A 16,130-nucleotide genomic window follows, 5' to 3' on the forward strand; every position below is an offset into this window, starting at 1 on the left:
GCACTATTCCCTCCTCACCTCATGCGGGATGCTGACGCCGCGTGCGGAGAGCGCGGGGACCTGTCCAATTTTCTCTATAAAAGAGTTGAAACAGGCAGTTCACTATATGGATAATAGGAAGGCGCCTGGACCCGATAGTATCCCAGGTATACAAACTAGTGTCCCACCATTGGCCAGACTTACTGAGCGGCGCATTCAACGCTTGCCTGAAAGAGAGGATTTTCGCTCCTCGTTGGAAGATGGCGGGCTTGCGCTGATCAGCAAAGGGAAAGGCGTAACGCCCACTTTGCATGCTTGACAGTGCAGGAAAAGTGCTCGAAAAGTTCATCAAGCCACATTGCCTTCCATCCCAATGCGGCCTGGAACCCAGAGAATCCAGATTTTATTAAGCGAGCCGAGCAATCTCTCAAAGCATTCCCATATCAGGTAGGACCTAAGTGCCTTAATAGCCGGTTGGCTGTTAGTTAAAGTAATAATGTTTTGTCCTCTATAGTTAGTTTCGAGGTTGAAGGAGGCACATCTATGTTTCAAAGTGCGTTTTCCTTGGGCGCTGTCCCAGTTTGCTCCAGCGTGTATCAAACTTCTTATCGAAAAGAAACCTTGTTGCCATGTTATCTCTTGGTATCAGCAATTCGGGATGCCGCCTACAAAGAATATCAAATTTTCTTTCGATTTAGGAAGCTCCCGCCTCACTGGTACTTCCGGACATTCTGAAGATCGCCCTCCTTGCCTGCATTTATATGTGCAGATGGAGAAGGGTCAACCCCCGAATGACATCTAAGGATACCTTAGGGCAAGTTCTCATTGTCCCTCTAATACACAAGCAAGCTAGTCTTTGAAGTTCCTGTAACTTTCTGGCTGTTGTGATGAGTTCTATTATGTCTGCCTAGATTACCGCGCCATAGGTAATCATTCGCCTTAATATGCAGTGTATATCCAGTGCAGCATTTTCGGGGTGAATTCTCATTTTTTCCTTGCTATGGATTTGCAAGTCATCAGAGCGCTTGTGGCTTACAGACATAATTATTCAACACGTGTTTTCCAGAGTAGTTTTTTGGTCTAATGTGATTCTCAAATATTTGATCTCTGTTACTCGTTTCATTTCCATGTCATGTAATCTAATGGCTCTCAAGTGATCAAACTGACGCTTTCTAGTAAATGGTATTATATTGGCCTTGACTAGATTTATGCCCGATCCCGCCTTCCCGCACCAATTAGATTTAGATTATGTTACATAGGGTGTCTTCATATTTGGAGCTACAGACTAAAATAATATCATCACCGTAACCTTGGACCTATATTCTTCTAGGAATTAATCCGTTCCCATATTTTATTCCACATAAGCGGTGATAATATTAGGTTGTTCCACATGAAATGGCCGATTTGGCAATAAAGTGAAGTTAGTTGCGATTTTGCTGTATCAAACTACCACCAGTTGGTGCTTTTGGTGTCGGATAATGAAGTATAAATTCTCCTACACTTAATCAAGGAGTCATTTCAGTTTTGACCATTATTATGGTAACAGTTAATAGAAAGGAAAAAAGGATGGAAAAGAGTCAAGAACGTATGCTTTTTCTGTATGAGTTCAAACCCGATCATAAAGCAGCGGAGGAGACCAAGAACGTTAACAGTGCATTTGGAGCTGATATGGTAAGCGACCGAACCACACGGCGGTGGTTCGAAAAATTCCGGTCAGGCGACGTAAACCCTCAATGTGAACCACGTGGACATCAGGACCATCGATTGACAACAACGAGCTGCGTTTGCTACTCGAATCCGACACACGTCAGTCTGTAAGAGACATTGCGGAGAAACTAGACGTACAGTTTCCCGGTACTTGCAAAAACTTGGAAAGGTGAAAAAGCTTCACAAATGGGTTCCACATGCCCCTACGGAGCAAAACATGGCGCTTCGAATGGAAATTTGCAGTTCTTTACTATCCCTTTTTACACAGAATAGTGACATGTGATGAAAAGTGGATATTATACGACAATCGTCGCCGATCAGCACAATGACTAAACGCTGATGAACCACCGAAGCATATGTCGAAACCGAGCGTACATCCGAAGAAGGTAATGGTGACTGTTTGGTGTTCTACAGCTAGAGTTATCCACTATTCTTTTTTGGCATTTGGAGAAACGGTAAATGCACAGAAATACTGCGCCCAACTCGAGGAAATGCACCAAAAATTGAGTATTCAACGGCCGAAATTGGTTAACAGAGTGTTGTGATACCACCTCACGACAATGCACGATCTCATGCATCCAGAACAACGGTTCAAAAGTTGAACGAATTGCAGTTTGAGACTCTGCCTCAGCCACCATATTCACCGGACCTTTCGACAACCGACTACCACTTTTTTAAGCATTTGGATCATTTTTTGGCGGAAAAACAATTTAGGAACGAAAAGGCTGTCAAAATTGCCTTCGACGAATTTATCAACACCCGACAGTTGGACTTCTACGAAACTAGCATACATGCTCTTGAATCTCGCTTACAGACTTTCCGGGCTGGATCATCCTCATCCATACGAATTGAGTGACCAGCTAACCGTAACCTATTGAGCCGGATTTTATCCACAACAGGACGGTCATGGTATCGCTCATAGATTTCGTCGTTATGTAGGCTACGGAGTCGTCCATCCTTATGTAGAGGGCCAAAAATTCTTCGCAATTCTTCTTACTAGATCATTGTCTTGTACAGTAAGAGCTTTGACCCTATGGTGAGACGTTTCGAGCGGAACAGTTTTTGTAAGCTGAAATAGGCTCTGTTGGCTGACAACAACCGTGAGCGGATTTCATCATCGTAGTTGTTATCGGTTGTGATTTTCGACCCTAGATAGGAGAAATTGTCAACGGTCTCAAAGTTGTATTCTCCTATCCTTATTCTTCTTCGTGTTTGTGTTTGACCAGTGCGGTTTGATGTTGTTGATTGGTTCGTCTTCGGTGCTGGCATTGCCACTATATATTTTGTCTTGCCTTCATTGATGTGCAGCCAAAGATCTCGCGCCGCCTGCTAGATCTAGATGAAGGCACTTTGTACGTCTCGGGTGGTTCTTCCCATGATGTCGATATCGTCAGCATAGGCCAATAGTTGGGTGGACTTAAAGAGGTACGATCCTCTCTTGCATTTACCTCAGCATCACGGATCACTTTCTCGAGGGCCAGGTTAAAGAGGACGCATGATAGCGCATCCCCTTATCGTAGACTGTTGTTGATGTCGAATGGTTTTGAGAGTGATCCTGCTGCTTTTATCTGGCCTCGCACATTGGTCAGGGTCAGCCTAGTCAGTCTTATTAATTTCGTCGGGATACCAAATTCTCTCATGGCGTGTACAGTTTTACCCTGGCTATGCTATCATAGGGATAGGGGATATCATCGGGATACCGAATTCTCAGTTTTACCCTGGCTATGCTATCATAGTCGTCCATAAGTCGATGAAAAAATGTTGTAACTTTTGGTCATATTCCAACAGTTTTCTATCGCTTGCCGGAGATAGAAAATCTGATCTGTTGCTGATTTGTCTGGAGTGAAGCCTCTTTGGTATGGGCTATTGGCTGTATTGGGCTATCCGGCCTAACAAGATAGAGGAGAATATCTTATTGATGGTACTCAGCGACGTGATACCTCTATATTTGCTGTACTGTGTGATATCTCCCTTTTTATATATGAGACAAATTATGCCTCTTTGCCAGTCGTCACGGATTGATTCGCTGTCCCACACCTTGAGCACAAGTTGATGAACCACTTGGTGTAACTGGTCGCCTCCATATTTAACCAATTCGGCTGTAATTCCATCGGCTCCTGGCGACTTATGATTTTCAAGCCGATGAATTGCACAGACTGTTTCTCCTATACTTGGCGGTGGCAGTATTTGTCCATCATCTTCATTTGGCAGGACCTCCAACTCGCCGATGTTCTGGCTGTTCAGTAGTTCATCAAAGAACTCAGCCCATCGCTCCAATATGCCCATTCTGTCGGAGATCAGATTTCCCTCTTTGTCTCGGCAGGATGAACATCGATGTGTGTAAGGCTTCATCCTGCAAACTTTTTGGTAAAACTTCCGCGCCTGGTGCGGTTGTCTCTGTACTTTTCGAGTTCACAGTCCTGTTGGTTCTCCCAGGCTTTCTTTTTACGTCCGTGAAGTCGCTTCGCCTCTGCGCCGGCCTGCGTCCGTTGAGAATGCAGCATTACTCGGTATGCGGCATTCTTCCGTTCCGTTGCTATAATAGTTTACATTCATCGTCAAACCAAACATTCCGACTCTTTTTGCGGCTGGGGTCCAGTATGTTTGCGGCATTATTTGTTGATGCTTCATCACAAGGATCTCTGTTGACTGCGGTTATTGCAGCATCCATTTTCCTCTTATAGGTGTTACGGAGGGCTGTGTTGTGGATGGCTTCAGTGTTATCCATTCCCCCAAAATAACCGATGTGTGGATCGCTCCTAGGGTACTTGGCGCCGACTAATAGAGTAGGAGTGCAGACGTCTCGGTAAATGGTGGGGATAGCTAATGCACTTTTCAGGTAACCGCAAACGATGGCAAGATCATGTCTTTGACGTGTTATACCCCACAAAGGGGTAATTAACAACCTTATATATAAATACTATGAAATTTGAAGATGAAAGGAGAAAGTTGAGATTTGCCAAAGGCAATGTTGCCAGAGAATGGTATGAAAACTGGTAGTATTTAGTGACGAATAAAAATTAACTTTGAAGGACTTGAAGAGTTGGCGTACTATTGGTGCAACTTGCGAAAGGAGTCGTGCCCTTTTTAAGCGATTCTGGCTGTAGCTTCTACATGGTACGTTCTCTCCGCTCTGTATACTCAAGTGCGAGGGAATTCCTCAACTGGGTCTTTTCCTGGGTTTGGACAAATACCGCTATTGTAAATAGGATACTGCACCAAATTAAAATAGCATTGTTGGATTGTTTGTCTGTTTATTTTGACCCCGCAGTCTCCCGGTATAAGATAGAGGTACTACTGTCTGATAACTAAACCGTGGACTGAATGCCAGGCAATATGCCTATATTGCCAGCAGCGGCAACGATCAGAAATTATTTAAGCTAATCCAAGTGCAGGGTACGCTAAATCGACTGACGTACAACACAGTCAGAGCCCTTACCGAGCGCGAGAGTTTATAGATACGATACTACTGAGTGTCCAGTTAATCTCACCTGGTTAAACTGTATAAATAATACAGTGTAAAACACCAACGTAAACGAAACCTTCAGGCAGGTGCTTTAAACATTGTTAAGCAAAATTAGATACTGTCTAGAAAGAAGGAAGCCAAGTCCGTGAAGTTGTTGAAATGAGCTTTATAAAGACTAGTCAGCCCATTATATCTCCCGAACAACAGTGTAGTTGAACCTGATGTTGGTATATTTGGAGTTTCGAAAAGATTCTGGTAAAAGGTAGTCGAATGGAGCTCGTCTATAGCTTATAATACAATTCCCACTGTTTTCCTGTGCTACTTGAAACTAATTTCATCCCATTAGCTACCGATAGAAAAATCTACCTGACAGTGCCACACTTTAGGCCAGCAGTCGCTTGGGCCTTTTCATTAATGGAGTGCTATATTTAGCTGGGGATGATAGCATTTGACGGTGACAGATAGTAGAATTGGAGAGATTGTGTGGATTTGATTGACAATGTAGTGCATCCGCAAAAGATGTTACTTTCTCAGCTAGGTATTTGGATGAACAGATTTTATAGGAAAATTACTACTCAAGGATAGGGGTCACCAGGAAGATGACACAGAGCTTCAGAACCTGAAGGCAAACTCCAAATGCAAGTTCAAGGATTTTCCTATTTTCGGCTCAAACTCCTATTTACTCTGCGAGGCTTCTAACAAGACACCTAGGCCGTTCATTCCGCAATACACAATCTTGCGCACCGCAAAATACTTCTAGCCGTCTATGAAAAAGTAGGTAAACTCTTGTGACAGACAGTATATTGCGTGCCAAAAGTGCAAAATCAACAAACACATATGAAAGGAAGTAGGCGTATTCCCTCAGTCGAGCAAGCACTTCCATACTCTCCATCTCGACATCATTGGCCCTTTGCGAGACTCGCACGGATACAACCATTGCCTCACAATCACCGACGGGTTCACGCTGGCCCTGAAGCAATCTCTGACTGATATTACGGTGCAATCATGTACCGAGGCCTTTTGTCGACAGTCGATCCCGCACTTTGGTGTACCAGCCGTAATTATCAAGGACCAGGCAGTTTCATACCATCTGCAGTCCAATGGGATGCTGGATCCGGACACTAAAGACCGTGTTTGTGATCCGCGATGATCCGTTGTGGTCGCGGTCTTTGTCTTTCGCCTTTCTCGGCCCTCACACAATCCACCCAGAGGAGTTCACGACCAGCCTCGCGGAGATAGTGTACGGAGAGTCTGCGCCTTCCCGCCGACGCTGTGCTAGACATCAGAGCGGGGTTAAGTCACTCCGGGATGCTGCGTCTGTTCAGAGACGCGGCCGATTCAAATTTCCCGATACACGACACCGGAGGTCGGCACCCCCTGGAACCTCGAAACACGTTCACAAGTCCCTATTAGGGTGGACGTTCCTTGAAGGCCGTTGCAACCCCAAACGAGGTCCGCTTTAGAGCTCTGAAATGAGAGGAGCACTATTTCAATCTCGGTATTCGGGGCGGCCCAAGTAGGTCCCCTTGTTCAGACTTAAGGTTTTCGATGAGCGTCAGGTTCGCCCAGTAATTCTATTGGTACTACACGTAGTCGGTTTGCTCTGCTGAACCGCACGATTTTAGCTGGGGCGGAGTGATCTGAGGGCACGTCAGAGGGGTGAACCAGGAATGCTTCGCGGTGTTGAATTCGCCTCTGCCGCTGACACAGCTTAGTCTTAGATTTCCAGGGGAGGTCATGTCCAGGAAAGTGTCTTTAGCGCTCTGAGCCATAGGTTGATTGTGCGCAAAACAACCATATTTTTATTTTCCAAATAGGTGAATATAAACTTCTAACTAACTTAGGAACTACCATAACAGTTAAACTTAATCTAAGGTGAAGCCTAACCTTAAAACCTAACCTAACCATTAAAGAAATATAATTTTGGAGGAAAAGTCGGAAAATACCTGCATTCGTTGAGCATACTTAAAAAAGGGTGAGGCGGGGAAGGAAAAAGGAATGAGGCAGGATGGGTAACATGCGGGAGAGGGATGGAAATTAGAAGCTAGGAGGGGCACTAATGATAGGTAGTTTTAAAAAATTGGGAGTTGGAAAATAATTGCCTGTATAGGAGACTACTCTACCTTGGGGATCAAAAAGACGGTTCTGTGATTGGAGGGATAAGAGGATTTGAGGAAACAGATGAGTCCGAAGAAGGTTATCTTCAACGATCTCGATTTGCATGGCTTTGGAGACAAGACGATTGGGATGGGATTGACACTTGATCAGGAAGTTGAGGGCACGACGGGCAAGGAAGGCATCTATGCGTGGGGTTTGGCAGGACTCGTAGAAGATCAGATTGGAAATGTATTTGGAACGATCATCGTTTTTAAAAACGGTTCTGTGCTCTTTAGGGCGGAGTCGTTCCATTTGGGATGGGGAGCAATCGGGCCTGAAAATGAAACCGAAAATGAGGAGTGGTCGGATCAGCTGCTTATAACAAAACAGCTTAATCCTTTTCGAAGTAGAGATATTGTATTTAAGGATATGATGCCAGGACCTGAAGGCACCAGTTCCACGGCCTTATACCCTCGTTTTATGATGGACGTGGGAGAGGCGGGAATTCATTGTCACTCCGAGGTATGTGACTTCTTCTACAGTAGGAATGGGATCGTTGTGGATTGTGCGTGACAAGGAACTCATGTTACTTCACATTTTTGGCGTCATTCTCATATTTCCATGGAAGAAGATGGTCTTGCATTTGTTGGGATTTCAGGAAAGTTTCCAACGGGTGAAATAATGGTAAAGCTTGTCTAAATAAGAATTCAGACGAGCTTCACCGTCGGAGATGTCTTTGATGGCGGTATAAAGAATTAGGTCATTCGCGTATTGAAGGGTTCGGATAAGACACAGGTGTGGAGTTGGTTTGGGGATGCCAGTGGTGAACAGGGAGAAAAGGGTTACAGAAAGGACTGACCCCTGAGGAATGCCGGCGGAGCAAGTATAGGACGAGGAAATGTGCTGTTAGATGTTGACTAATCTACCCCTAGAAAGTTAAGAATTAGCTTACACAGGAGCGGAGGGAAAGTGAGGATTTCGGAAAGCTTATACGAGAGTCCGTATTGCCATACGGAGTCGAAAGGTTTCCTTAGGTCAAGGAGACAGGCTATGGTGGGTGTCCTCCAATTGATACCTAGAAGGATATCAGTCTTGAGGACAAGAAGTGCTTGCTCAACCGAGCCGTAGGCTGATTGTTAATTTGCGGATGTGTGATATCAAACGGAGAGCTCAATTATTATGGAACCAACACAACTTTAATTATCGGTTGGAAAATGGAGGATCTAAAATGTACATATGTACTTTAAGTGTAATATGTATGTAACTTCCTGTAATAAATACTACATTGAAATCAAAATAAGGGCAAGGGTTCCTAGATTATCTATTGTAATTTCAGTGAACTTTCACGTTACCCACCTAAAAACCTTGCAATCGGTGTTTTTCATATTTTTAATAACTTGGATACGATCTTCCTTATCATATAGTAATTTTCACCGTAGTCTGACACTTTGTAATTTATGAGAATGCTGTAAATCTTTTGAAATGTTTCATCTGAGAGTTCATAAATTAAATAATTATAAATATGTCTCGTTGGGGTCTATATATTCTGAGGCATTCACTTAGAAGGCAGTGGTCTTTCCGAAAATGTTGCGTCTCGCGGTATTCGCTAGCTTCTTCATCCTCATATCGGGTGGTAAAATTCCCCGATTGGGTCTCATCCCTGATGGGCGAATCGTTGGAGGTGTACCTACTACAATTGAAAACTTTCCTTATCAAATTTCAATGCGTTTTTACGACTACCACCGCTGCGGAGGATCAATCCTTAAAGCTGATGTTATAATTACTGCAGCCCATTGTGTATACGAGCTTCGTCCCAGTGATCTTGTGATTGTAGCAGGAAGCACCTTATTATCTAAGGGCGGAGTGTCAAGTCAAGTGGAGAAGATCATCGTTCATGAAGATTACGATGCTTGGGGCTTTGACTACGACATTTCCCTTCTTACAGTGAAAACTCCATTTGATTTTTCAGCATCTATTCAACCAATCGATCTAGCCAGTGCCAAGGAGGAAGTGCGAAGCGGAACGAAAGTGGTCGTAAGTGGATGGGGATCTTTGAGCGAAGGCGGATCTTCACCTGATGTCCTTCAATATGTCGATGTGTTTGTTGTAAGTAACGAGAAATGTGCTAGCGACTATTCTGGATCGAACGAAGTTACGGATCGAATGCTGTGTGCCGGCCATCCAGATGGAGGACGCGATGCTTGTCAAGGAGACTCTGGAGGTCCATTAGCTGCTAATGGAAAACTGTACGGCATTGTGTCCTGGGGAATGGGTTGTGCACGACAGGAATACCCTGGAGTCTATGCCAAAGTCGCCGCTTTCCGTGGATGGATTTTGGATCAGCTAAAATAAAAAGCATTCCACCGCGGCCAGGGATATCGAACATTTATTAAATAACCCTTTCTGGGAAAATTGTGTAGTGTATGTGTAACAATAAAATTCAATAAAATGGAAAAGGTTTTCTCGAGAAATGTAACTGTTTGATATTACCAATTTTGCCCCTGGAAATGCAGAGAGTTACTGAGCTTTAGGACGATTTCTGCAGGGTATTTGCTATTAAAAACCCTTAACGTTTTTTTTAAGTTAACTAGTATTTCGTCCTAAACAGAGTGACATTTCAGACGAAGGAAGTTAGTACCTTGCTTAGTTTCCTATTAAAGATTGGTTGGGCATACTTCATAGGGAAGGACATGTAGCCAATATTACTTGAAGCCGAAATTAAATAGAGCCTACCCGGGAAATATCCTGCAAATATAAAAAGCTTGGGGTCGAAGTCGGTTACTTTCAGAAAGAGAATATCACGTGTCCTCCAGCACCTGAGTACACTTGCAAAGCAGTGTTTAGCGACATCCGCGCTGGATACTTCTATGCTATTCAGGCTCAGGAATGGGAAGAGGTAGGCACCTCAGTTTCTCAAGTATCTTGTACAAAACTGGCATGACTAAAATGGCTGACCCTGACCAATGTGCGAGACCAGATAAAAGCAGCAGGACTACTCTCAAGACCATTCGACATCAACAACGGTCTACGACAAGAGGATGTCGACGACATCGACATCATGGGAAGAACGACCCGATACCTACAAGCTGCCTCCATCCAAATCGAGCAGGCGGCGCGAAATCTTGGGCTGCACATCAATGAAGACAAGACAAAATATATGGTAGCAATGTCAGCACCGAAAACCAACCAACCAACAACATCAAACCGCACTGTTCAAACGGGAAAAATAAAGATAGGAGAATATAACTTTGAGACCGTTGATAATTTCTCCTATCTAGGATCGAAAGTCACAACCGATAACAGCTACTATGATGAAATCCGCGGACGGTTGTTGTCAGCCAACAGTGCCTATTTCAGCTTACAAAAACTGGTCCACTCGAAACGTCTCACCATAGGATCAAAGCTCTTACTGTACAAGACAATGATCTTGCCAGTCCTCATTTATTCCTCGGAGACTTGGGTTCTTAGCAAGAAAAATTGCGAACTCTTGACCGCGTTCGAGAGAAGAATTCTCCAAAGAATTTTTGGCCCCCTACATGAGGATGGACGATTCCGTAGCCTACATAACGACGAAATCTATGAGCGATACCATGACCGTCCGGTTGTGGATAAAATCCGGCTCAATAGGTTACGGTGGGCGGGTCACTTAATCCGTATGGAGGAGGATGATCCAGCTCGAAAAGTCTATAAGGGCAATATCTATGGTAGAAAAAGAAGACGAGACAGATCCTCCCTAAGATGGAGCAATGGTGTAGGTCAGGACGCCAGCTTTTAGGGATATCGAAATGGTGGACCTCGGTGCAAAACCGGGATGTCTGGAGTTCCTTATTAAGGCAGGCCTAGACCGGATACGCACGATGCATCCTAATCCTAGTAGATAAGGACTTCGATAGGATTTGAGTAAGTCGGTTAAAGCTACTGACCGCATAGTGGAAATCCAGTGGGCGCCAGCAATAGTAACAGTGCAGCAAGCGATTGTGAGGCAGTTCGGTCGTGACTAAATTCAGGAGGTATCAATAAAGGTGCTGCAACAGGTAGTTAATCAACTAACCCAAATATGCAGTTCGGGATGAACAGCGCATACGTGCAAACACAGCCTACGGGTCCAAACTCCCGACCTAGACCTAAGGCGAAACTTTCATTGAGCCCCGTTTCTACATCATCATCAAATCCTTCGAAAATATATGGATACAACGACACTTTCTGGGGAAGATAAGATGGCACAAAGTGGAATATAACATTATATTAACACAACGGAACCGCCATTGGGGCAACGACAGCGTAGACTCAGTCTGGGGAAACTTGGGGCAGTTAAAGCAGAAATTTTGAGCGGGGCATCGCCCATCTGTTGACCCTCAAATAATTTGCAGAGGATTTCACGAGCCAGCCTGCTCCTATTATCAGTTATGAGCGACCTAATCGGCCTAATCGAGTGAACGATTCTCGGGTTAAAGAATGAAGCACACACATTTCGGAATTACATCTACCTTACTGTTACAAAATTAACACTGATAGGTCCAAACCCATGCCAGACAAAAAAGTGCCGTTACAGAAAACCAAGCTCAATTGGGCAACTTAGATTAATCGCCGAAACCGATGACATACGCATTCATGGCGGAAGTCTCACCGAGGTTAGCAGTTTTTCATCGAGTTCCGCTTTATGCTGGGAGACAAAAATGTAATGTGGCGGACGCATTGCCACACGTAGCAGCCATAAATATGTCATGTACTATTAAACTGAAGGAGTCTCTCCCGACGATTACCTACCTTGTTGTGGTGAACAGGCTCAATAAGGAGGATCCTCCAGGAAACCAGACGTGACATCCAACCCTGAGCTCTTCGAAGGGAAACCGGAGTCTAGACTCAGATTTTCCAACTATACAAGTGGGAACCAACCCTATTGGGATCCAGTCCTTAACGGACGAGCCGAAACAGTCCCCTTCTGTCAGCGCTCCTGACGACGAGCTCAAATCGGCGCCACTAACTGAGGCTAAAGTCTTACTTACGGGTAAGCATCTGTTTTCGAGGAGCAAACAGCCTCTGGGCAAACGGCCTTCGAGCAAAACAATGCCTTAATCTTAGGGCGAACCGCCTCCGGGAAAATTACCTTCGGGTAAACCGCCTGCGGGCAAAACACAACCCCCGGGTTGTGTCAATATTGAAGGGAACGGAAAGGAAACTATTTCTAGCTGTAGGGACGGTATCCTTCTAAGGGATTATACTATGTTTTGAGTCGGTAAGTATATACCGTACAATGCTACGGATTAACTTCGGCGACGAAAGCACGAACGAGTGGTACTGCTGCTCCTTCAACGATGTGTGGGAGATTGCGCTACTGACTCTGAAGAGGGTTTCCGAGCTATCATCGTTTAAAAAATTCTTTCTCTGGCTTCCAGAATAGGTGCGTAGTGGTGGTGAGATTGAAGAACCACTTGGAGTCTAGAATAACCTCAACACCTCCACCTGAATGCTATTAGGCAGCAGAGCAGGAGGAAGAGCGGATAGGCCGGGAACTTTTCTCACTATCAGCGTTCCAGAACTGGGCATTAAGAAGATTCGGGGACAAAGCGACTGCCGGCTCTACTACGAGCTTGGGACCGCCACATTACAAGTGTTGGCTCCATCCAAGGGGACGTGCAGCCCACGCGTCGTCATCAGAACCGTAGATGAGGTGCTATATTTCTAAGATAAATTTGCAGCATTTTAAAGCGGCAACTGCACTTATGAGTCGTCGAATCCATAGCTGCTAACCATGTATATACCTCATATAAGAACCATGGGTTATTGGTGGGGAAATTAGGGACTTAAACTTCCGATATGCCGACTTGTTGTATGGCAAGGGAAGTGATAGGCCTCGCTCCTGTATGGTGGTTTCAAAAGACCTGCAAGTTGTCTTGGTTAACGACCTATGTGGTGGCGACTCCACAACGATCAAATTGACCATAAAAAGCCAACAGGGAGAAAAGAAGATTCTATGGTGCTCTGCTTATTTCCCATGTGACGTAGACGAAGTTCCCAATGACCCATTCATCAGAGCTAACCAACTGGTCAAAAGAAAAGGCGTGCGAATAATAGCAGGATGTGAGTGAATGTGAAAATGTGGTGGTCTCGGCCATATGCAGCCAATGTGAGGAGGAGGAAGAGACGGCCCTGCACTTCTCAGATTCGCGAACGACGTAGACGAAACGCCGATGAATAGGCGATCTCCGGGGATAACATAGCACAGTGGTCTTAACAAACGTCTGTCTGTTTTTGATATAATATACGGACCAACGCATTTGAATGCGGAAGCAAATTCAACGTGAATAGGTCAGGCCAGTTCTGTCAAAGAGCAAGTGTTGTTTGTCGTGTCAGTTGAGTAAAACTCTTGTCTGTCAGTTACTGCATCAGGATATCCAAATGCCAGCTATCAAATTTAAAAACGTCCACATGACATCGTGGGACCACTGGGAGACCCAGATGAGTACACATATATCCTGACCATGAAAGACAGGTTCACGTGATAGACAGAACCAATGCCGACCAAAAGTATATCGACAGAGCCGAGGACAGGATCTCCAGACTCCAGATTGGGAGCACCAGCGACCAAGAGTCACAGTTCGAAGCAGCGTTGATCAAAGCGTTCAAGAGGCTGCTTGAACTCGAATGGGGTTTTGGAGCGTTGGCACAGGTCGCCTAAAGCAGTGATAATGTGCCACGTTAGAATTCACGTTTATTCCGGGGGTATTCCCGATGCCCAGGAGTGCTGTCAGTGAAGACTCAGGGACATCTTCGGCTGTATTGGGAGTTCTGCCGCGGACGACGGTACCATCGCGACGGAAAAACATTTTTTCGGGACCAGCTTGCATGTATTTCTTAGGATCAACCAAATGTGCAAGAGTCCCTTACAAAATATGACTCAAAGCTATGACCATAGATATCCAAGGAACAGACATCATTGTTAACGCTTATCGATGCAATTTGCGTACCTGTAAGCATTGGTCGACGTCAAGGTCAAACAACTGACTTCAGTTCCACTGCTCCCTCAGTGAAAAGTGGAAGGTAAAGAAAGTAACCTTTGAAGCATCAATCTTCATTTCATGTGCACAAGGAACTAATTTGAAAAGTCGCCTGAAATAGTTTTTCTATTGGTTTATTCTACAGATTCGCTTAAACAAACTCAAATAGTTTTCTATACTCTAATAACTTGAATATTTCTTAATATTTGCATCTATCCACGTTCTCAGATTAGCCACATTAGAGTAAATTTGTGGTAAACTGAATTCACTGCATTTATCTTTCCAAGAAACGTAACCGTAGACTTTACCACCAGCGACAAGCGGTCCACCATAGTCACCAATGCAAGGAGCAGTTCCACCATAAGGTTCTCCAGATGCACAAATCATCGATGCTGTTATTGACACTATTCCAATATAAGCTTTCGCACACACCAAATTATCGATTATAGTGACGGAAGCCGAGTAGAGGGACTCGGCCAGGTTCCCATCGTCCTCCAATGTTCCCCACCCAGAAATGTAAGCCCTCGTTCCCGGCGGAATAGTTTCACCTTCACTTGCCAGCGCAATCGGTTGGATCGTTTTTGAGAAGTCCAAGTGTCCTTCCAATATTATCAAACCAATGTCGCTTTCAGAAGTATCCTTATCGAAGTCCTCGTGCCAAATGAATCGTTGAATGTCACGTTTTATACCACCTTCCGTTCGAGAACTAGTACCGGCAAAGACCGACAACAAAGCCGGGGGAAAGTTGTAAATGCAATGTGCGGCTGTGATAACAATATTCGAGCTGAAAATTGATCCACCACAATGAAAAGCACCTAAAAATCGGATACCGACTTGATAAGGAAATTTGTCAATTGTTGTCTCTTCTCCACCCACAATTCGCCCAAGATCTTGGGGTGGATCGCCCTTCGGTTGAAGAGGGGTGCCATTTACTCGAACAAAGGCCACCGACGTGACCAGCAGGGCTAAGACTCGCAACATCACTGAAGCCCAAGAAGTGAAATAGCCCCAAGAGTTATAAAAAAATCTTTATCTTATCTCGGTAAATTACTAGTGATTTTAAAAACTTCAGAATAGAAGTAGGAGATGATTTATAAGGATCATAAAGTAATTCTAATAATAAATTATATTTTGGCGCATGGAGGAATTTCGCAAGGATTTTAATATGAAAAAGTTTATTCATTCATTCTTGTGGAGTTTCCGTTGGTCCCGATATTTAGCAACAGAATTTATAGCATTTCTAGACGGTTTTTAGTGGGGGATGACTATTATTTCTAGAGCTGCAATTCTGCTCAATGCAATGCTCCGAAATCTAAGGGAACCAAAGGACCCTACCATGCATTTTACAATATCAGCACTTTTTAAGGTTTTGTGGAAAACAAAAAAAAAACTTCGTAAGACGGGTTAAATCCCTATCATCCTACCCCCATGATAAGAATTGTGCCTTTCCTGCCGCTTTTCCGTAAGCATCCCAACCTTTGAAGCTCCTCCAGAATGGTACCACTAGCTGCATTCCATACTCCTTGAGATTTAAGCATTTTGTGGAATGGTCGTCTCCACTTATAAGAGTCTCTTCAAGTGAAGCTCAAGATACCCCCTCTGACTTAGAAATCTTGGGTACCCGAAGACAATGTGCTCCGGGTCCTCATATTCACTTACTCATTTGGGATAGAAGGAAGAAACCTCATGTCCGAAATGGTAAAAATACCGGCCGTATTCGCCATGTCCGGTCAGACACCCAAACGAAGAGGAAGTCTTACCAACTGGAGCGGCTGCGCTGGGGGGAACGCAACTCCAATACTTTGTACTGCCCCTGTTTCGAAAAAAAGTCCAGTCCGATTGTTAGAGCAGAAGAGAAAAGGCTTTTCTGGAGAGCAGTGGAA

The 16,130-nt window shown here is 44.5% G+C and overlaps 2 protein-coding genes across 2 annotated transcripts in view; one reads left to right on the forward strand and one right to left on the reverse strand.

The window, feature by feature from the left end:
• Positions 1–8,801: 8,801 nt before the first annotated feature.
• Positions 8,802–16,130, forward strand: part of LOC119654139 (transmembrane protease serine 9-like) — a 53,792-nt gene continuing 46,463 nt past the window's right edge. Inside the window, exon 1 of the mRNA XM_038059303.1 lies at positions 8,802–9,598. Coding sequence (XP_037915231.1) covers positions 8,834–9,598 — 765 coding nt within the window. The 5' untranslated portion in view covers positions 8,802–8,833. The remainder of the gene's footprint in view (positions 9,599–16,130) is intronic.
• On the reverse strand, positions 14,368–15,231 carry LOC119653783 (trypsin delta-like). Its single transcript, XM_038058785.1, has one exon. It carries the CDS (start codon positions 15,226–15,228, stop codon positions 14,428–14,430), a length of 801 nt encoding a protein of 266 aa, XP_037914713.1. The 5' UTR covers positions 15,229–15,231; the 3' UTR covers positions 14,368–14,427.

This window comes from Hermetia illucens, chromosome 4, assembly GCF_905115235.1.
Source record: "Hermetia illucens chromosome 4, iHerIll2.2.curated.20191125, whole genome shotgun sequence".
Lineage (NCBI taxonomy): Eukaryota > Metazoa > Arthropoda > Insecta > Diptera > Stratiomyidae > Hermetia > Hermetia illucens.

Excerpts from the sequence above, each read along its gene's own strand:
- LOC119653783 (XM_038058785.1), bottom strand. The coding sequence starts at position 15,228 with ATGTTGCGAGTCTTAGCCCTGCTGGTCACGTCGGTGGCCTTTGTTCGA.